Source organism: Notothenia coriiceps, unplaced genomic scaffold (assembly GCF_000735185.1).
Source record: "Notothenia coriiceps isolate Sejong01 unplaced genomic scaffold, NC01 NC01_scaffold00026026, whole genome shotgun sequence".
NCBI lineage: Eukaryota > Metazoa > Chordata > Actinopteri > Perciformes > Nototheniidae > Notothenia > Notothenia coriiceps.
The window spans coordinates 1-22,497 of record NW_011358727.1 but is presented as its reverse complement, the minus strand read 5'-3'; the positions used below and the strand labels follow the sequence as shown (position 1 = coordinate 22,497).

The following is a 22,497-nucleotide window of genomic DNA, read 5'->3' as shown; positions in this document are numbered from 1 at the left end:
GGTAAAACACGTCATATCGTACTTCATCTTTTTCTAGCGGCTACGACATTACATTGAATCGTAAAAGAGGGGGCCGAGAATTAGCCACATAATATCTACTAGTGGTGGCCACACTGTCAATGAGAAGTTTCCCAAGTGCTTTATACTGTTGACGAGAATGCCGGGTATGTTGTGCCGCTGCCGCCGCACACAACGGCGAAGTTGCGAAGACGGATAAGTGAAACTTATCCCACTGCAGTGCTAAGCGGTTTGACGTAACCACCCCTCGTTTCGCAATCGAAAAGAGCCCGCACGAGCGACGTTTTCATCTCGTTACAAGATGAAACTGCGGAGCTGCCTCCGGAGTCGGTTAGGTTTAGGGCAAATACGTTTAGACGGTCAAGTTCGCGATCGGTGTAGTTTGGCGCACATACGACCCTCTCGGTCTGCGTCAAGTAAGGAGTTATACGGTTTTTTACCCCCTTCTTTTATTAGCATCGCCATCCCACTTAGTGGGCCACGAAGAATACTAGGTCAGGGACAAAGGGGATGGCGTCCCCACCCCTTGGAAAAAGGAGAGTCTGCCCGGTAAAGTTAAAAATGTTGTAGGAAGCTCCCCGGCATGTTTAATAACCTTGAGTTGTAGACGAATTTTTTGAGTTTAGGTGTCGGGAGTAAGTAAAGCGCAAAGAAAGTACGACACGTTTCTTTTTTCGTTGAGATTAGGTCTATAAACTTGGTACTGGGCGCGTAAGTATGTGGCACCGTAACTGGGTGGTTTTGCTTTCTATACCTGTGTTCTACACACGGGTTTACATAAATCTAAGTATAGGTACACTGTACTAAATTCACCCCCCCGCCAGCTCTAAGATTGGAGTAGAGGCCCCCCAAACCCCACCGTACCGTGGTGGTCCTTCTAAAGAAATTTACAACTTCAATTTCCGGTAGTTAGACCACGTGAAACTTCTCGTTGTACTTCTCTAGAATACCTATGTAGAGAGTTGGTGGGTATACTTTTGTCTTGACATTCCGTAAGGTGTTTAGTGAAGGGAAAATTTTGACATAAGGAACAAATAAATATTGTTGAAAAAAAATGACAGGTATAATCATAACATATGGACAACAAATGAATAAGAGAATAAAAAGATATGATATTACAAGTATATTTCTACACGGAAATGAGTGACCAACGTCTTTTTCGAAGAATATTAAGCAATCGTATCGATCTATGGTCTACGATTATTGGTTGTTGCAATAACTGACATACCTAGTCATACTGTCTACTTGTCTAGCGGGTACCCGGAAAGTTGATTTCTGTGGTGTCGGTGCGTTTTTGACGCCGGTACACATGTCGAGGGAATACCCATAACGTTAAACAACTTCAGGGCCGGGGCCTTCGGGCCGCAAGGACCACGAAGAGGCAATCTGTTATATGTGAGGACACTCTCTCTGTATTATGGTGCACTACTGTGCAATCCGAGCCCAACACAAGTTCCTGGGACTGAGAAACCGGTCCTTTTTGTTCGAACATATTAATAAAACGCCAGATTCTAAAGAAACTTAAAAAAATAAAAACGCACACCAATATTTAAGATGGTAGCTCCGCACGGCATGTTTTACCAGAGGCGCCGGGAATATATCCGAGCCCTCGGCCTCCAAGGGGGGGGACTGGATAGGCCCTATGTTTGGTCCCCTCGGTCCGTACCTCCTCCACCTGTCTCTGTCACCCACTTTCACCATCCAAAAGCGGACAAACCCCTCAAATATAGGTACCAATGAAGCAAACTTACCTGTCGTCGTCTGGTATCTGTTCATAAATTCGGTCGTTACCTTAAACGCCATTTTATCGTGGTATCTGTAATTACAGTATTTCAAGTAGTATATTTCACACTGTCACATTTGGAAAATACGTTAGACTGTCTTCTCAAGTACACTAACCAACAACAGCGCAACGAGTGCATTTGAAGAGGTTCGAGTTTTGTGCGGGTGGCGATTCGGCGTTCGGCGGCGGCACACATCCCGGCAATACCGCAGGTGTGTCGCCGTCACCGCCAACTTCGAAGGGGGTAAGGTGAAACTTACCCGACTAGTGAAAAGCGGTTTGACGTAACATCCTTCGCTTCGCCATAAAACGCGACAACGACCGTCACGAGCGACTTTCAACTCGTTACAAGTTGAAAACTTCGGAGGCCGTCTTCCGCAGTCGGTTAGCTTAGTAGTACGGTCATGTTATTCCACTGGATAATTAAAGTTTTACTTTTGGCCCCTGTAAAACTCAAAAACGCCAGGTTTTAGAGGTAATTTGTATAGTTAAAAAAGCGACAATTTCTTTTTTCCCCCTGTTAAACGACCAAGTTGACATTAGATCTGTAATACTTGAGCCGCCCCCACAACCTATGGTTTGTCTTCCTCGTTATGAGTATACTCTGAAGTTTCCAGAAAATAAAACTTTGACATGTAGTCTAACAGGTCTAGAGCAGACTCACTGATCTACCCCACAGGACGATAGTGGGGGACATCAAGTTTATTCATAAAACTAACTGAGAGCTTACTGAGAAACTGAATACCTCGCCAAGGGTACTTTGATATATTAGTTTTATTATGGCTACCTGTTATCTAGATTAAACTCTTAAAATTTGTCGTAGTAAAAATTTAACCGGAGTCTTTTCATTACAATACAAATCCTCACACACACTCTACCACGGTTGTACGTTAACTTTAATCAGTGCGGTCACCTTTACAGATCTATACAGAAGTATTGACATACGGAATGTAAGAATGTAAGTAGTCAATATTACACCATCACATATACATCAAACAAAAATTAATATAACTGAGTGTAATAATTTACATGTATAACAGAATTAAATTCTAGGTCATATATTACTTTTACAAAAGCCACACAAAAATTTTCCATAGTTAAACCACAAATAACTTGGCCTCATTTTTGCGAAAATAAAACTTCGTCAAAAATGTCCCGGGAGGATTGGACATTACGTATCTATATAGCGCGTGACGTTTTGTTGCACCGCCCGACCGAACTGGACACAAAAGGCTTCACCCCCGACCGAACTTGGTGGGTTCAGACAAATGGGTTCACAAAGACTGTAATTTGCAAAATAAAGTGCCAACCGATACACACAAAATTGTATATAATTTTTATTCCCCTGTAAAGGCCCCTGTCAAGTTGGGCCCCCTGTCCCGTTATGTTGCCCCTGACAGGGTCCTTTGCCCCTGCGAGACCAGTGGGATCTGTCATGTTCCGAGATCCGGTAGTTTTGCCGACCGACACACAGTCGCCGCCTCTAAGTACACTACCAACAACCAGCTCAAAATGTCTGTGCGGGCGAGCCGTTCGGAAGTTTGCGTGCGGCGACACACCTGCCCGGTCGCAATGACTCAATATTGTAAAACCAATCTAGTGGCCGCCATTAAACATTAAAAAGAATCAGGCAGTTCAGAGAAAATCAAGGAAGGCAGACAGGCAGCTTTGCATGACATTCTCCTGGACGTGTTTCATTGTGGTGATAGTGAGGGTAGTCAATCCTTGTTTAGCAAGACAGTAGTGACGGCCATCTTGGTGACGTGTGTTGTTGTGCAAGACCAGAGATGTAGATCATTGTGAGTTTCACACAAAAAAATGTGTTACTTCACAGTTTTACGACACATTTTTTTTTTGACTGGCAAAATTATCTTTCAAATTGACAAACATCATATGTGTAATTTGTGGCACAATTCAAACGGGATCGAAAGATAATCTTTCTCTCTCCATTGACTTCAATACATAATTTTTCCGAAATAAGGTCCCATGGAGGTCCACCGGAAGGGGAGGGACTTCGCCACTCTATTTCCGGGAACGGTGGAGGCGTTACACACGGCCGGACTTATCTCAGCCAATGACAGCTCTGCATGCATCCCCTGGATATTATTTTAGTAACAGCTGTGAGGTCCGTGCAGAAAGCAGAGCAGTGTGTAAAATATATATCACTCAGATAACAGGCCTACATTACTCTCTGTATTTGTATGCTGTAGTTTGGTAGATATCTACAAACAAAGAGTCGATATGTTTCTAAGAACATTTAGTGCTTCACATAATAAAATACACGACGGCTGTAGCCTGATTATGCTTTAGGAGCTGTAGGTGTGTGTGGTACAGTGTGTAGGTGTGTGTGTTGTACAGTGCGTAGATGCAGCTGACAGACGGGTCTCAGTTGGTTTGGTGTCCTATGCTTACTTCTAATACTTGTACGAGTACATAAAAATATGGGCCAAAATACAACTTTGGGCCCGTAATTGCAATTCCCCATTTCAGCGACCAGAGATAGGGGAGGGGGGGATATAGCCAGTCTCTGATTGTGTTACGTTATTATGAGAGTGCTCTCATACTTGTTTGATTCTGAAATTGTATATATTTATATAAATATATGTGTGTGTGTGTGTGTATATGTCCGCATCTGTAGCTTGTTATTGTCTCATCATACCGCACTGTCAATGAATTAAAAGTAAATATATAAGCCGTCATGAACACACCTGTCCATCAGACAGAGTGCTGCTGTGCCTCCTGTCATCATTAATGGACGTCTCTTTAAAATGACCGCTCAGAGTAGAGGAGTTCTCATTTCTCTAACCGCCTGCTACTTCCCCTCCTCTCTCCTCGGTTCTCCTCCTCAGTCCTCCGCTCGCATCTCCTGTGGGCGGCACTAAGTCTCAAGGATAGGAGTCGAGGAGGGGAAATTAGAGTATTGAGAAACCTCTCTTGTGTCTTCATACCTTCCTCTGCCTCTTTTTTCATTATCGCCATGTTAACTTGATTCCGTAGCCCAGCGAATGAAAAGCAGCAGTCGTACGTTTGTCCCATGGGGGTCCTGAACGGGAACCTTGACTTGTCTCCATCCTTAGCTAGGAGCTCTAGAGCCTGTCCTCCACTCAGTGTGGAGCACTGTGGGTGCTTTATGAGAGACAAACGCCTTGCAACCTGAATCCGAAAAAAGAACACATTAAGTCAAAATACACAAATTGAACAACATGAAAACTAAATGATATTGGGGTTAAGGGAAGAATTCACCCTGAATCATGAAATATATATCTCATGTTAAATGTAGTGCTATTCATCTCTATGAAACTAGTTTTCTCTGATTATAATGCAACTCAATGGCTTGTCGTGCCAACATTTTTTTTTTAAAACTTCAACAGAATTGTCTTTTCAAGAAATACAAAACCAATAAATACGCAAAAAAATAAAAACCTATCAAATAAATATGTTAGAACAATAAAAGAAAATGTGGAGAGAAGGAAGACATCTCCAACACTTGTTCATTGTCTCCACTGTAAAGGGTCCCTGGCCTCAAAGAGTTGAATAACCCCTGACCTTGATTGATAAATGGCAGAACAGGTAAGAGGAAACACATTTTTTTTTTTTTTGGAATTTACCAATCCCTTTATGACCTTACTTTATCCATCGTATCGCCTGGAGCTTCATCCAGACTGTAACCCAAAAGCAGGAAGTCATCCACTCCTCGAGCCACAGCGAGCAGTGAGTGACCTCCAGAGACCAGCAGCACCAGGAAGGGGAAGGGAACCGGCTGGAGCATCCTGACGGTGAGGGCGTGGGCCTCCATGTGGTGGATGGGGATGAAGGGCGTATTGTGCTGCCTCACAAACCTCCGACTGAAGTCCAGCCCGATGCCCAGGCTCAGGCCCAGGCCGGGCTTCACCGTGGTGGCCACAGCTGAGAGCCGGCTGGGGGCCACGTGGCTCCTCTCAAGGGCCTCCTGCACCACCCGCTCTATGTTCTCTCTGTGGAGCTGCTGGGCCACTGTGGGGATGATGCCTCCAGTCCTGCAGTATTCAAAAGGGAAGAGATACAAGCAGTAAGTACTCAGATTTATACTTAAGTAAAAGTAGAAGTATCAGTGTGTAGAAGTACTCTGTTACAAATAAAGGTCATGCAAACAAAATAGTACTCAAGTAAAAGTAGAAAAGTATTGGCATCAAAAAATACTTCAAGCACCAACAGTAAAAGTACTCATTCTGCAGATTGGCCCATTTCAGAATAATATATATGATGTGTTTTGATTATAATGATCGATGCATTAAAGTGTTATCAAAGCTGGTAAGGGTGCAGCTAGGTTTAATGACTTTGTATACTGCAAGCTTGTGCATTTACTCCAGGTGCAACTAAAAATGGTATTATATTTCACATCTACAATCCTAATGAAGTGGAATAAAAGTAAATAATTTACCTGTGAAAAGTAGCAACACATACTAAAGTACAAATATCTCAACATTCTGTTTGCATTTATTTATTTTGTCTGACTCCATACAATAAAGTCTAAGTGGGTTTGAAAAAAAACCTAAAGCAGTAAGCCTGTTGGAGATGTGACACCCACCTGAGATGGACTTCTTTCTGTGAGTGTAGAGACTCCCCCAGTATTTTCCCTGTCTCATCCATAACTGCAGCTCCAGTGTCATCACAGCTTGTCTCAATGCCCAAAACCAGTCTGGAGCAGTGGGCTTTAAGTGAAGCACAGCCCCACAATGTGTTTCTTAACTGTAGCAGCCTTTTTACTTTCGTAGGGAACATAGTTATGCCTCTTGTAGGAGTTAAAATAGGGGGGCAAATATAGTGACATCACATCATTTCCCATTGATTTCTCTCCATAAAAAAACGGCAATGGCATGACATAAGATTTCGAGGAAATTAACAAAAGAAAGACAAAACAACAACCTTGTCGAGTTCCGAGCAGAAAACTGTTTTCTGTCTCTGCTACTCTAAAGCGTGTGGCTGTGTCACATGTAAATAATTCCGTGCACCACCGAGTTTGTGACCTCTGATAAAGTACAGACGCTAATCCAAACATTTGCAATATACCTAAAATATATAATTATTACGGTAACTTAAATTATAAATACACATAGCTAGTAACTGGAATAATCGTATAGAAAATCAAGGATAGGTCCAAAAAATGTATGACTTTCTAGGGGGACATTTTAGTCGGCTGCACAAATGCGTGCGCATAGATTCTGACTGACTGCTTCCTGACTTCCTGACTGCTTCCTCAACGTTTTGATGTCAGAAGAGGTAGTTGATTTACTGTAATTAAAACTGTGGAATGTGCGGGTAGCTGGTGTGTGCCGTGTGTAACAAACATTGCGCGTGTTTAAAAATTGAAATCAGCCTTTTCCATGTAGCAGTTGGCTGTGCTGCGTTCACGGTTATTAGAAATGCCGTGCTCAGTGTTTACAGTGGTGGAATGTAACAAAGTACATTTACCCAAGAGCTGTTCTTAAGTCAGACATGTACACTTGTACTTTAGATACTGAGTATTTTTTACATAATGCTACTTTTACTCCACTACAATTTGAAGGCAAATTCTGTAGTTTTTACTCCACTACATTTATTTTACAAATGTAGTTACTAACAACTTTGCAGATTTAGATTATTAATACAAAATATAAATGAAAAAAGAAAAGCCTCACCAGTTGTAGCCTATATAAAATAATTCAAATAAACCCCACCTTTCCCAAGTGCAACATTTAAGTGATGAACACATACATTAATTAATAAAAATATATGGTTCTAAAATGGTCCATTCTGCAAAATTGGTACTCTATTTTGATGCTAATTCTTTTTCACTTATATTTAAGCAAAATGTTGAATACAGGACTTTTACTTGAGTATTTGTACTCATTAGTATTGCTACTTTTAATTAAGTAAATAGTCTAAGTACTTCTTCCTTCTCTGGTTGTTTGAAGGCAACATATTAACATTCTAATTTGTATATCTGAAATAACTCATAACATTTTTAAATGTCTCTTGGACTTCACGAGATCAGACAAGTGCGATTTAGGGGTTAATAAATAGGGGGGGAAACAAAAACCCTGATTAAGCAATTTTTTGGTAAACTTGAATTAATAGACTTAATTTGGGTTTGAGTAAAATCATTTTTTAAAACTAAGATATACAAAAATTCAATGTGTCCTTACTTTAATTTGTACGTGAACAAACCAGTACTTTTCCATGTGTCCTTCAATTTGTAATGTGTCATACAATCGGTTTGATTCTGTCTCTACTGTATTTATTGTGCTGTAGACATAAACATATTTAAAGTGTTTGGGGGAGCTGAATGTTGCTAATGCTATCAAAATACACTTTAATTCCTCGGATTACGTCCTAATATTACTGCTGCGATTAATGAGGGAAATCCTGTTGATAGCATTTAGGTGAAATGTAAGTTTCTTTTCAGATCGTGAATAATAATGACTTTTGTAAAGTCGTTTTTTTTAAACAAGGCTGTTGTACACTTTCTGCCATGACCAGGGAGCTTTAGCTAGCAATAGCCCTCTTTTAACAAGCATTTCATGTTGACTTTTCTAAAGGAGTCATGGAACACCCAGCTTGTATTTTGGAGGAGTTGAAGCAGTATGTCGTAAATGAGGCCCCACCAACAGTGTATTACATCCCAGATTTCATATCGGAAGAGGAGGAGTCCTACCTTCAACAGAGAGTGTTTAACTCTCCCAAAACTAAATGGACGCAGCTGTCAGGCAGACGGCTTCAGAACTGGGGAGGGTTACCACACCCCAAAGGCATGCTGGCAGAAAAGATTCCTGACTGGCTCCAAACCTACTGTGAGAAAATCTCCTCTCTTGGTGCATTCAGTGGGAAAACGGCCAATCATGTGTTGGTGAACGAGTACAAACAAGGGGAAGGGATTATGCCTCATGAGGACGGCCCTCTGTACCACCCTACTGTCACCACCATCAGCCTGGGCTCTCACACCCTGCTCGACTTCTACACGCCCGTCAGCAGCCGGGAGGATGATGCACCGCAGACGGAGGAGAGCCGCTTCCTCTTCTCCCTGCTGGTGAAGCCGCGCAGTCTTCTGATCCTGCAGGAGGACATGTACCAGCTTCTCCTTCACGGCATCCGGCCCCAGGGACAGGACACGCTGACGGACAAGGTGCTGAACCTGTCCGCTGCCGGGGCCCAGCCAGGAGAGACACTGACCCGAGGCACCAGAGTGTCACTGACCATACGACACGTGCCCAAAGTTATGAAGGCAAAGTTTTTACTGGGGAGGAAATGAAGAAATACCTAATATTTGCTATGGTACTATATGTTGTGTTTGCCACTGACACCATCTAGTTTATTCTCAGCCAGGATGCTTATCAGTTCTATTTTATATAAGTTGTCTGTATTGTATCACTTCAGCTTTGTTAAATGTATCAAGTAATTTCACTGCTTCAGTCATTTTAATCTCGACATTATCAAAGGCAACAATACAATATAGTTGCAACTATAAATTGTTTAAACACGCTCTGGAGGGAACACAGGGATTTTGGCCTTTGCAGACCATTTACATGCACTAAAACCTATATAACACACAACAGGAAATGGAAAACCCCAAAAAGCATAATGGGGCCCCTTTGAGGGTGTATGGCATCTTTGTTGCAAATATCTATTGAAGAAGAGACATTTTTATTTTGTTTGGTATTTGCATTAGCTGAATGTCTGTAATAATTATTCAGGTCTTCTAACTGGAATTATTTTGTATTTATTTGTCAACTCTTGTTTGAGCATAAAATGGATAGACAATTGGTATTGGTTGTGCTGCTTTGTGTATAAATGTTTACTTTAAAATGTATTTTAACAGCTACAAATAAGAGTGTAACCGCGATATACAAGCATGCTCAATAAGGGGTGGATTTACGCTATATCATAAGTATTGGCAGATGAGTAAATGTAGTACAGCAATGTTTGAGGTAACTCCAAAATCTGACACGACTACAGAGCATTGACAATTTCAATCATTCTTTAAAGAATAATGGCTGATTCAGGTGTTGGACAAAAAAATAGAGTATTGTTTGAGCTCTTCTAGAAATCCACTTTATTTCAACTACACCTTCAAATGCAATGTACTTTTTGTTTAATTTTACTTTAGAAATGTATATAAAAACAATAAAACAAGAAAGTATAGGATTCATTACAAATTCATTGTAATCCTTGAAGTTATACAAAAAAATCTTCCTTAACTGTTGCGCCAGCAAGTGTTTTGTTAAACGATTAATGTTATAGTCAGTTTTTTTTGTTTTATGCTCCTTTTTTAAATATGGAGATTATCTACTTTTCTCTGATCTTTATTTCAAAATAATATTGAAGTGAATATCTTGGTTTTGGCCAAACCATAAATAAGACCTCACAATTTTGAGAAATTTGGATCGACGGTTTTCAAAACGATTTTACATTTTATGGACAAAACCATTAATCTAGAAAACAATTAGCAGGTAATCTATAATCAGTATTGGAAAAGCCTGTTGGCTGATCTCTGTTATGGAAATCTCATAATGCAAATGTCTTTTGGGCTCAAGCTGTCATTTTGTATAGACCAGGCTTAGTTTCTGTCCCCACACAACTGAAAGGCTTTGTCATCATGTGCTGTCCTGAAAATTCACTGACTTTTGTTTCACTCTGGTGCAAAATCATATTTCACAGGAGAGCGCCAAAACAATGGAGCCCCAGAGGAAGCGCTGGAAAGGCTCCGAGTGTGGCTCTGACTCCTGGACAGTTTACCCTGTGCTGTCGGATGAGCAGTCACAAGACCTGGAGCTGGTGGAGGCGTTTGCTGCACCCGTGCTCAACAAGAAGGAGACATCTCGACTTCTCCGCGAGCTGAGCAGCCTGTACCCGATGAGCGGCCTTCAGCACATCAAGAGGGTGCGGACGGTGAAGGGCAGCCCCCACCCTCCGGAGGTCCTCCTGTGTCTTGTCAGGGATGCACCACACATGGAGGTTCTGAGCATCGACTCTCTGCTCCCCTCAGGAGTGAAACATGACGCCTTAGGTGAGCCTTTTCGGGTTAAGATCCCTGCACGTCCCCCGTTGACCCGCCCCCAGTTTGAGCAGGCGGGAAAACACTGGCCCACCTCCTTCCATGAGGACAAACAGGTGACTGTGGCCCTGAGGGGGGAGCTGTTCACTGCACCTCAGAAGGCCAGTATGCACACGCACATGATGTCTGCTCTGACTGCGGCCAAAGCAGGAAGTGAGTTGGGGATGGACGCGGTGGGGGCCGTGGTGGTGGACCCATCAACAGAGAAGGTCATTGCAGTGGGCCATGACTGCAGAGGAGACCACCCCCTCCATCATGCAGTCATGGTCTGCATTGATCTCGTGGCACGTGGCCAGGCCGGCGGGAGTTATTATTTTGACCAATACCCCGCTTGTACATTTACTCCCCCAGCCTCGGACACCTTTCAAAGCACTCCCAGCTCTCTGCCATACATCTGCACTGGGTACGACCTCTACGTGACCCGTGAACCTTGTATCATGTGTGCCATGGCACTCGTCCACTCTCGGATAGGGCGGGTCTTCTACGGGACAGCCTCTGCCGACGGGGCCTTAGGGAGAAAATATAAAATCCACACGCAGAAAGATCTGAACCATCACTTTGAGGTTTACAGAGGAGTGCTGGGAGAGCAGTGTGAGGATCTGACATCCATAGAGGAGGTTTACAGGAAGGTGGATTATTAACGGATCAGTTTAAGTTTGGATCAATTGGAGCTGTCACAGGTCGACTGTAGAATACATTTTACATCAGCATTTCCTTTAAATAAAGTTTTTAATCTTTTGGTTATTGTTGTTAGGGCTGCATAATTGATCAAAATTGAATCTGTATTGCAATATGGACTATAGCAATATTCAAATCAAACATAATATTTCAAAGGCTAAACATGTATTAAAATCTGATTTTGAATGAAAAATGATAAATCCCCATATTATTATAATTGGAGTTAGGTCAAAAATATAAAATATTTTTTTGTGCAGCCCTAAGTGTTTTATTGATGGCATGTTTTAGAAAACCCCAAAAATGTCTGCCTTTCCTCCCTGTGAGTTAAAGGCTTGTTTGAAGGAGCAAGTCAGTGATTCTGAAAGCTGAGAGATTTGCTGTAGTTTGTCTAAGCCTTTGTGCAGACATGCATAGGTCCAGATGATCTGATATGGAGCATTTTTTTAATTAAATCTGATGCAAAATGGTAAATGTCTATCTGTGAGTTTTGTAGTTTGATGCATTAGGATTTGAAGAGGCTCTTTTTCTCCCCTTGTTTGCAGTGCGATTGACTCAAGTGTGTGTACATTTGACCTTTTTGTCTGTGGAATCTGACCGAATCCAACATCTTTCCAAGCGTTTCAAAAATAATTCCGACGTTGTATACAAAGCTTTCTCATGTTAATCCTGTGGAATGTATATATTAAAAAAAAATGGCTTTTTTGATAAACCCAGGTCTACCAGTCTTAATTCTCAGGTCAAAAATGAAGCCTTCTACTGACCTTCAAGTTTATTATCAGAACAGCTCGCATCAAATTTGTGAATACTTTATTTTTTAAAGAAAACCATGTATAGAATGCACTGATAGTACCAAAAAGTTGTTGTTACATTCCCGATGATATCTTGTTCTTGCATTGCTCAGCCATTAAAGAAGAATCTTTGAAGAAAGTTTGAGGGCTCAAACATTTTAATAAGATTAAAGAACAAGACACATCAAGAGCTAATGGCTATGGCCAAACAAAGCAGAACTAGCTGCCTTGATGATAGTAAAGCAAAGTCATAATCTAAAGAAAAGCAGCTACATCATGTGAGTGGATCACAGAGATACTGTAGACCTCCCTTGGTAAACACTTAGACAACATATCCTTATTTCTAAACACAGGACTTCTTCTTTAACATACAGGACATAATATTCACAAATAAATCTGTACAATGAAAACAACCTGCCCTGTTCTGATTGAGCTACAAATGATTCACATACCAAGGAAACTGTGCAAATAAAGAGTATGATTCCATTCTTCACTCAGCATGAATACGTTTGACACCCATTACAAAATGAGAGTGTACCAATAAAACAACGAGCCACCGGCCCCTCACCCTTAGGAAGTAAACATCTTTGAAAAATACATTTGGGGCTTCTCTGTGGCTAGCGACCTACTCCCAGTTTGTGTTGCCATGTGAACTGAGGGCAGAAAAAAGAAACAACCAAAAGCCTCACTGATGCCTGGGCCAGCCCAGGTCTATGCAGGCCAAAAATACATCATTAAATATTCACATAAGTTAGTAATGCATATGGCATCCTGTCCTCTACGAACCTACTCCTGCCTTCCTTTGAAACTTTTCATCTCAATCTGATACATCTAAACGACGACAAACTGTACGACTCGGTACACACATCGGAGGCACACACTACACATGAAGTCACTTCTGCTGCTATGAGGCACAGTGCTCATGATAACTTAATACTTGTTGATGCCGAAGATTCTCACTCCGTGTAGTTGTGGCAGCTTGGGGATCAGGACGCTCAAAAGCGAGGCGGTGTTTATGACGAAGTGTGTCGTGTCGTACTTTGTGTAGAAACTTGCCAGGAAGTATCTGTGGAGCAAAACAAATGGTTAAAAAAGGAAATCAAATATACCTGCTTAAGTGGTAACTGCAAGACAAACCCACAGTTTTCTGATTGTTTAAAAGCATTAAAATGAACAATGTCATTTTCCTGATGCATGGATCTCTGAACTACAACTACAAAACTATAACAAGACAAGAGTTTGGACATGTCGTGAAGTAGTGTGGGATCATGGGAGTCGTTGACTACAACACCTCTGAAGTTATTGCACAATTATATGCTGAAGTCTGCTCTTTCCCAATACTGATTAAAACTGATAAGAACACTAAATAAATCAGTTTCATGTTAAGAATCAGTGTTTTTCTCAGACAGACTGCATTGCGAGCTAACGTTTGCTCATTGGGTTTGTGACAACTTTAGATCCAGACATTCGGGAGACTTTTAGCAGCTTTTAATTTATCTTTAGAGGTCTCCTCTTCAAAACCAACAGACATGGTGATGAAAACCAGTAAAACACTAAATAAAGCTGTTCCATGATAAAAGTCATTGTTTCTCCGATGCTGTTCGTCACACAGATAGGGCTGAAAGGCTGAGAGCAGAACCCCGGCTAACGTTAGCTCAGCTTGCTTCTCTGATGACTTAACATCCCTATGTCCAATGACTAAGTCCTTAATCCGATTAAACATAGTGTTAAAAGATTGCAGGATCTAAAAAAGTGTATTGTTAAAAATGAATTAACGGAGGACACAACAACGTTACAGGAGACCAAATGAAATACGTTACCTTGATTTAACTTACATATTTCTTTAAATTGTTGGAACCATTTGGGATAAGGTAAGTACAAAATATATTAAAGGTCTAGTTGTTTAAACTATTTGAATGCATACAAAATTGCATATTATACCTTAAATGGTGTTGTCATGGTCAACATTTTTATAGATGCTTTCTTTTTTTTTTGGTAGTCAGTGTGACCCAGGATTTGATAAATATATTAAAATGTTTCCTTTCTCTAAATCAGTGTAAAGACACAACCATATTATATGTAATACATACAGGATGATGGGGGAGATGGTGAAGAACTTTCTAGATGAGGTGAACTGCACGCCGTAGTCAAGCTGTTCCCAGTGTGTGAGCAGCCTGGCTTTTCCCTGGTCAGGGGTCTCGAAGGGAGTGCCCTTCACTGCATGCATGAACACATACATCCCCTGTAGAGACAAGAACATGGCTGATAATGTAGGGCTAACAATCTGTTAACATATATCATAGCACACTGTTTACATCTCTACGTCTCCATTTAAACTTGAAAAATATTGTAGAGTAGAAATTATGTTCACAATTACAAAAAATTATGTTTCCAGAGATTTTTTTGTGTAAAGTATGTTACGTTTCTGATCGTAGTGCTTTCTAAATATTCACAAATTAAGATTTCCTGCTTTTTGCCATATTTAAAAGTGTTTGGTTTTTGACTCACAAAACAAGAAATTTAAATACATTCCCTCTGACTTTGAGAAACTGTGAAGGTCATTTTTCCAGTTTGTTTTTGTTATACACCAAATGGTTAAGTAGCAATTGTAATGAAACTTTTGGATCAAGGACTCGGAACACAAGGAGAACACTGGAGAGCTGGAATGGATGAACGTTTATTGGAAGTTATGGCTGGAGAATTTAAAAGACATTTGCTGCAGCCACGAACAGCTGATGAAGTTTTCTTCACATTTGATAACCAGTCAAAGCTAGCTCTGTTCCTAGAAGGGAGTTATTGCATACTGCTCTCTGACACTGTGCATCAGCTTGGTCCTGTTATTATCTGATGAAGAGCTTGTTTTATGAATGTTTTGGTCAAGCCAAATCGACTCTCTGGGTCATACCAAGACACAGCTGTGGGGCTCCAATGCCTGCATGAGACAGAGGAGTGAGAGGAGAGGCAATAGCTTAGATGACTAGAACTAAAACGAAAAGGGCCATATAGATAGTTCTACATCACCGATTGCTGAATGAATGAATTATCAGCAAATTGATCGATGGTGACCAAAATCTCTAGTTGCAGATTCTCAAAACTCAACAAAAACAAATGCACGCCAACTTACTTATCTGACAAACTAGCTTGGATAAAAACAATAACTTGGTTGCTGCAGGAGTGTTGAGAGTGAGCTGCACAAAGACTCCCAACAGAAACATACCAGCTCCTGCCTGAGGCTTGGGCGCCTGAGAATACATTCAAAACACAGGAAAAATCGATTGGATGCCCCTACTGTAGGTAAAAAACGAAAGTAATACAACTAAAATGCTGTCTTAATTGGCCCACTGCAGCTGTAGTGTGTGACAAACAATAAGCCTTAGTTGACCTTAGCAGCTACTGTTAATAGCCTCATGTACCGGCTGCTGATACACAATCCCTGTAAACTGCCTGCAGCTTGCACTACTTGATGTCACACACACACATGGACTTTGTTTCTTATTTTTAAGCCAGCCATGTAACAATGAATGGTCATTTTTCTTTCTTGATGTGGAGTGGGGAAATGATCATAATAGGTCACAAGGACAGCCTCCCAAAAAATAGAGCAAATCTCAACAAGCTCACACAAGCACAGGCAGAAGGTAACACACACCAGGCTGTGTGCTGAGCATGCATGCAAGATTCATTCGGCTTGTGAGGCTACAACTGAATTTTATTGTATTCAAAATGTTATTTAAAATATCCCTTAATTATCATGGTAAACGGAATATTACATTAATGCACACTATGCAAACACTGTGTTGTTCATCATAACACTGGCAGTCGTTTTTTATCCTGTTTTATTTCACGGTCCTTGTTTTACAATTTATCTTCCTGAAGTGTGTTTTTGTAGGCACCAAATACACCATGGCAAATTCCTCGTATGTGTTACCTACTTGACAATAAACCTGTTTCTGATTCTTAATATGATTTTGGGAGGACAAAACAAGACTCAGCTCTGACTTTTTTTCCCCATTTTGTTGTTATTATGTACTATACTTATCAAGAGAATAATCAGTAGATGAATTGATACTGAAAATATCTCTAGTTGCAGTTATATTTATTCTGAGAAAAGCTATTCTGTTTCGCTCATAAATTCAGAGAAAAACGTGTAATCCGAAGCTGAAACCTGATTTTTATATATATTATAATTTCTGTAATTTGGATAGTCTATGACTTTTTTTTATTATCTTTTTCTAATCCATACAAAATACATATATTGCATTCTGTCCATCCTCAGAGAGGGATCCCTGCTATGTAGCTCTCCCTAAGGTTTATTACGTATCTTCCCTGTTGTTTTAAGTTCAAGTTTTTTTTTTAGGGTCTAAGGATAGAGGGTGTCATATGCTGTACACTGTAAAGCCCTCTGAGACATGTGTAATGTGTGATAGTGGGCTATATAAATAACATTTGATGCATTGATAAAGCAATTTCAAAATGACCTGATTAGCTAGTGTAGTATTTTAGCGTGCTAAGCAGCAATGAAAGTGTGAGACTGTGACTTACAAAGTTGTGTATGACATTCGTAAGGGTCCACACCACCGGCACACTAAAGAAAGGAATGCTCAAGAGCACAATGTGAAGTATTCCAACCCCGAGAGCATAGGTCAGCCAGATCCCTCGACTGTTCATGACCCGAGTGTTCGGGTTCACCTCACTGTGTGCCACACCCACATTCATCCTGCTCTGGGAACAGAAAACAGAGATATTCACAAATCAGTGTACTCTTCTGTGCCACATAAGTATTGGTCTTTTCTTCCCCTTCACCTATTGCAAGAAGTTCCCTCATAATAAAAACTAATATTTTGGGAATGTCTGTCAAGCTAACAAATGGGGTGAAAATGTTTTAACCCAAAATAAATGTGTTAATTTGCTGGTCTTTATAAAGTTCTAAAAGGTTTAAAATGTCAGATAAATGTTTGAGGTAATATTCATTAATCAGATTTTGACACAATAAGCACTGTAACTGTTATACAAGCTCCAAATACCACAATCCTGAAACATTTAAGGAGCTCTATAATAAACGTGATAATAATAGACACTTCCTGCAGGAAAAATAGAAATGTAATATTCACAATTTTCTATATGTCATACCTTTGTCTTTAGATGCAAATTATTTAACCAAAAAGCAAGTGTAGCGCTATGCATTCCCTGAAAGTCCAAATGTGATAACAAAAAACACAGACATTGCAATCTGCATGAACTTTACCCTCTGGTACACTTTCAGCAGCAGACTGGAGTACAGATAACGGGTCGACTTAAGTTCAAAGGCAATGATGACTTTCGTCCATATTCTAATGAGACCTGGTGCATGCAAACATCCAGCTGTCGATGTCATCATGTTACCAGCCGGATTACACTATGTTCTACTGTGAATAAAAAACATTTAGTCACATTCACCTAGTATTACATGAAGCTATCTGCCTTATTTGGGATACTAGAGCTCATAACAGCCAGCTGAGATTCAAGTCGATACATGAATTAGTAGATATGTATGATCTCATAACATAACCAATGATTAGACAAATTACTTCTAAATAAGTATCGGCAACGACCGAAATTCAGACAAAATAAAAGCCTCATTAGAGGGTATATGTTGCATAGAAATAATACTTTGGTACTAAACCACTGTCACTGATTTAGTCTATTCGCATTTTGTAGCAATAGCTGAACCATTAGCTGAGTGAACAAAGGGATTAAACTTCTTCTTGACTGTGAACTGAATGTTATCTTTGTTTTAATGGCTATCTTGCCCTGTCATGTAGACATGTAAACACGAGACGTCCCCTGCCTTGGACTGCCTTCAGTCGTCTCCAGTACATAGCCCAGACCAAACCACTACTAATCTAAACCAAGTTGTTAAGCCTCATTGCGTAAAGAAGAAGCATTAAGACACGTTATGTGGTTGAAAGTACAACATTGAACACTCACACAGCCAGTGTTGCAAACTTACAGGTAGTAGCGAGCAGTAGAGGTATTTATAGAAACAAGCTGCTATGGAGAGAAATGGTTCATCTTCTTGTTGATGTGTGCAACTCACCAGCGCAGACGGCACGTCGTACACTGACCTGAGCGGAAGTAGTTGCGGTGTTGATGATTCGCGGGGGTAACTTCTCAGGCTGTGTCCCGCCCCCTAACTTTATACACCTATGCCCCAACCAGTTAAACGAACCAAATTGTTATATTAAGGTTTATATTGTATGTGTTGAAAATAAGGGTTAAAGCCTGGTTGATTTTTTAAAGGCAATCTTACAAAAAGCACAAGTCTGTACCTGTAAGCTTTAACTCAGGGTAGAGATATCCCATTTTACTTAACCCGCCCTCGTGTCACTTCTAGCAAATGAGCGTGTAGTTAAGGGGGCGGGAATCAAGTCATTTCCGCCGTGTAGCTCATGTCTGTTGTTTATGAAAGATTCAACAGGGGTTGCAGTCAGAATAACTCTTCAGTAAGTCTTTATGGAAACTGCATTGCCTTGCTATTTAATATGTTCAATTAAGGTTCTAATTGTGTGAAGTCGCCACGTAAGTTGGCACGAGATAAGGTTGTTATCTTTAAGCTAACGAGTCTACTCAAGTAAGTCGCGAGCCGTCAAATTAGCTTAGGTTAACCTAAGTAAATGTAACCTAATGTTACTTTAAACGCAATTCAATTATTTTAATTACATTTCTCTTTATTATTACATTTCTTCCGACCAAATTGTGTCATGGCCGAAAGAAGATAACTTGATTGAACTGACATTGGCACTGACTGCCACTATCAGGTAACGTTATTTCAGGTGACATTCTGCTGTCATGACGTTAATACAACATTAACAGTACTAATTGGAAATGGGTAATCTGTAACGCAATACATGTTCACTTCAATACAATACAAGTGACTTGATTGTCTTGTGTCAGTGGCCTGTCATTTCAGAGGTCTTAGTAACTCGAGGCACTCATTTGTTTAAAAAAAAAGAATATAATTGATATGATCTTAAACAAATAGCCATTAGATATCAAGACTCTATGTTAGAATATATCAATATCTCAGGCTCCTCAAACAGTGCAACATACAGTGTGTGTGTGTGTGTGTGTGTGTGTGTGTGTGTGTGTGTGTGTGTGTGTGTGTGTGTGTGTGTGTGTGTGTGTGTGTGTGTGTGTGTGTGTGTGTGTGTGTGTCTGGAAATCCATGTTTGAAGGTTTCTCTCCAACACCCCAATGTCTGGCTGATGTTGTGACCATGGTTGAGACTCAATTGCACGCTGAAGAACCACACTGAAACAGGACTTTTCTTCAACAGGTTCCTAAAATCATGAAGCAGCTGCCTCCAGATACTGTACGGCTGCTGTCCAGCTCACAGGTCATCACCTCTGTGCTGAATGTTGTGAAAGAATTGATGGAAAATTCCCTGGATGCTGGAGCTACAAGCCTTGACATTAAACTGGTACAGTAGAAATTCATTTTGAAAATATGATTGAAGAGTGAATTGGCGTTTTATTGCCTATTTTAAAGATTCATTTGAGAATAGGTTTTTTTTCCTGCAGGTAAATGTGTTCTTTAAGTCTTCAGAACTCACAACACTGATTTTGATTTCCCTTTACATTTTACTATTGGATTTCACATTGCAGGAGAACTACGGATTGGACCGGATAGAAATGCGTGATAACGGCCATGGAATCAAAGCTGAAGACACTCCTGTGATGGCTCTGACACATTTTACTTCAAAGATCTTTTGCCACGAAGACCTGGAGCGACTGGAGACATACGGCTTCAGAGGAGAGGCACTGGGCTCCATCTGTGCTGTGGCCGAGGTGACAACTATTCACCAACATGTTTGTATTATATTACAGTCAGATCAGAATAGGCAAATGGGACCGTGTTATTAGAATCGGAAATTGTTTATTTGTCGCACAGCACATTTACATAGTTACAGCCAAGGGGACAATGCATATAAAAGTCCAAATAAAATGATACTAGCATATTAAAAAAGAGGCAAGCTCATAAAATGAATATAAATCAAATAAGTACAGTACACACCCATGGTAAAAAATATAAACAAAAAGCAGTAAGTATAACGTATAAAAGAAGTAAAGTAGCAGCTATGAGTGACATTAAAGGGGCCCTTGTATGCTCATTCTCAGGTTCATATTTGTATTTTGTGTCCCGACAAAATACTGCCTGTCTTTTCACCCTCTGTCTGAAACCAGAGCCCAGTCTCTGATTGGTTAGCTGGCTCTGTGCTACAGGAAAGGGAAAACTCCAAAAAGCCTAATGGAGCCTTTTTAATATATTGTAAGAATGTGTTATTTTACAACAGTTTTGTTACAGCTTGAAGTAATGAAGTAGCAGCCAAGAATAATATATATTGAACATAAGCAAAGATTATTGCACAACAGTGTTGTCATAGTGGTGCGTGCTTGCATGCGTGCGTGCATGTCAGCATGTGTGATACATATTGCTCTAATGTGTACAAGTTTTACATATACATACAATAATTGAACACAATTCTCACTTTTGTGTCAATTCTAATATTATAATTGTAAGGTGGTTGTTAAGCATATCAGTTTTATTAGGAATTAAATATACATCCTGGTTTATTACAGCATATAAAGTGTGATGGTTGGCAGCCTGATGTTTTATTTTACTCTTCTCCTTTCAGGTGGCTGTCATCACAAAGACAGAGGAGGAGGACATCAGCACACAGTACACGCTGAACTTCACAGGACAGATTGTTTCTCAGAAGCCATCTCACTTGGGTCAAGGCAAGACACAAATAATTCAATCCGTCTTTAGCGAGCAGCCAAAATCAAAGACAGCTTTATACAATAATAGTAGAAGAGTGGGTCACTGAAGTTGGAGTCACTCTGGGTTTGAATCTTTCTGGATCTACTATTCTACGAATCCAATTTCGCTTCAATATGGATTCTTAATTCAGAAATGATTCTGGATGGAGTGCATAGGGCTGGTAATTTCAGTATCTACTCTATTCTATTCTGCTGTGAGGAGTGGCAAATTATCACATGATAACAGAGTCAAATAAGTATAAGATTCCATTGTTATATCAACTACATTCATTGCAATCAGTCTGTTATTTAAAGCAACCAATGCAGCTTGACACAGCTGTGACTTGCTGTGAATTATACATTTTTGTAAGTTAAAGCATACACTATAGTTGGGGCTTTATCTTGCTGTGGGATATTGATTTTCTTTTGGGTGGTTAAATAGGATTTGATGCTGGCTTCTCCTTATATCTACTGTGGGTAAAACACTGACCTCATACTTCCTCACTTTAAAACATCCAAACTATCCATCAAGGGATAACTTAGAATGATTGATGATAGAGGTAATATTATTACAGAAAAACACACACCCTGAACACTAACCAGTTAGTCCAGTGTTTCCCCTAGGTTTACAGCTTTGGGGAGGCAATGTGGTGCTATATATATATATATATATTAGGGCTGTCAAGTTAACGCGTTAATGCAAAAATGTTTTAACGCCACTAATTATTTTAACGTGTGATTAACGCATGTGTATTTGTCCTTTGCCCGCCCTTAGTGTCAGAGCCCAAAGGCTTGACGTTGTTGTTGTTGTTAGTTGGATGGTGGAAGATTCTAGCGAGAGATATGGATACAAAAAAAGGTGTTTTAAACAGCAAGCCAAGCACCAGCTGATGCCGACAGCCCCGCACCTTCCGCTCGCTTGCGGCATGCCACGCTTGAAAGTTTGCCGGGGAGACGCCTGGACAACAACAGCGATAGCTAAATGGGTGGCTACAGCTTAACATTGTGGAGGACGAGGGGCTGCGTTAGATCATTCGGATCGCATCCAACGTGTCCACTGCACATCACAGCGCATTATTTTGACCCACAGTGGGAACTTCATTCTCATGCTTTGACTGTTATGAAGAAAGAGGAGCGGCATTTTGCCGAAACCTGTAAACAGGGTTGTCTGTTTGAGCAACTGGCTCAGTACAGAGAAGTACACAGGGTTGGGAGAGAGTGTAAGAGAGAGAGAGAGAGAGAGAGAGGTTCCAGGTTGTTGTATTGAGAATATTCAGGAGAATATTTGTTATTGTTCAAATGATAATAAACATTTGCATAAAGCATATTTGTACACTCATATGTTGATAAGAGTATTAAAAACTT

At 40.4% G+C, this 22,497-nt stretch overlaps 4 protein-coding genes across 6 annotated transcripts; 3 read left to right on the top strand and 1 right to left on the bottom strand.

The window, feature by feature from the left end:
- The first annotated feature begins 6,995 nt into the window (after positions 1 to 6,995).
- Positions 6,996 to 9,581, top strand: alkbh6 (alkB homolog 6). The gene is made up of 2 exons (XM_010783913.1): positions 6,996 to 7,060; positions 8,359 to 9,581. The coding sequence occupies exon 2, from the start codon at positions 8,364 to 8,366 to the stop codon at positions 9,066 to 9,068; it is 705 nt and encodes a 234-aa protein (XP_010782215.1). The 5' UTR covers positions 6,996 to 7,060; positions 8,359 to 8,363; the 3' UTR covers positions 9,069 to 9,581.
- adat3 (adenosine deaminase tRNA specific 3) lies at positions 6,996 to 12,905 on the top strand. Its single transcript, XM_010783914.1, has 2 exons — positions 6,996 to 7,060; positions 10,475 to 12,905. Exons 1-2 carry the CDS (start codon positions 7,049 to 7,051, stop codon positions 11,510 to 11,512), a joined length of 1,050 nt encoding a protein of 349 aa, XP_010782216.1. The 5' UTR covers positions 6,996 to 7,048; the 3' UTR covers positions 11,513 to 12,905.
- ormdl1 (ORMDL sphingolipid biosynthesis regulator 1) lies at positions 12,342 to 18,456 on the bottom strand. Of its 3 annotated transcripts, XM_010783915.1 has the most exons (5): positions 18,324 to 18,453; positions 17,580 to 17,739; positions 16,877 to 17,056; positions 14,428 to 14,579; positions 12,473 to 13,403 (listed from the first exon to the last, which is right to left on the bottom strand). In XM_010783915.1, exons 2-5 carry the CDS (start codon positions 17,709 to 17,711, stop codon positions 13,268 to 13,270), a joined length of 600 nt encoding a protein of 199 aa, XP_010782217.1. In that variant the 5' UTR covers positions 17,712 to 17,739; positions 18,324 to 18,453; the 3' UTR covers positions 12,473 to 13,267. The 3 variants fall into 3 exon arrangements, with proteins under 3 accessions (XP_010782219.1, XP_010782217.1, XP_010782218.1); XM_010783917.1 differs by lacking the exon at positions 17,580 to 17,739 and having other exon boundaries at positions 12,342 to 13,403; positions 18,302 to 18,453; XM_010783916.1 differs by lacking the exon at positions 17,580 to 17,739 and having other exon boundaries at positions 18,324 to 18,456.
- Positions 18,457 to 18,736: 280 nt separating this feature from the next.
- LOC104956435 (PMS1 protein homolog 1-like) lies at positions 18,737 to 21,188 on the top strand (the record flags this gene model as incomplete). The annotated part of the gene is made up of 4 exons (XM_010783918.1): positions 18,737 to 18,816; positions 19,650 to 19,793; positions 19,978 to 20,160; positions 21,009 to 21,188. Coding segments are annotated over exons 1-4 (561 nt in total), but the record flags the coding sequence as incomplete, so codon positions are not given.
- Positions 21,189 to 22,497: the final 1,309 nt, after the last annotated feature.

What these genes read in the sequence shown, in the direction of transcription:
- alkbh6 (XM_010783913.1), top strand. Translation starts at nt 8,364, where the DNA reads ATGGAACACCCAGCTTGTATTTTGGAGGAGTTGAAGCAGTATGTCGTA.
- ormdl1 (XM_010783915.1), bottom strand. Translation starts at nt 17,711, where the DNA reads ATGATGACATCGACAGCTGGATGTTTGCATGCACCAGGTCTCATTAGA. An exon ending in CGAATGTCATACACAACTTT is followed by an intron (nt 14,580 to 16,876) that starts GTAAGTCACAGT and finishes TTGTCTCTACAG; the next exon opens with GGGATGTATGTGTTCATGCA. An exon ending in ACCATCTCCCCCATCATCCT is followed by an intron (nt 13,404 to 14,427) that starts GTATGTATTACA and finishes TTTGCTCCACAG; the next exon opens with ATACTTCCTGGCAAGTTTCT.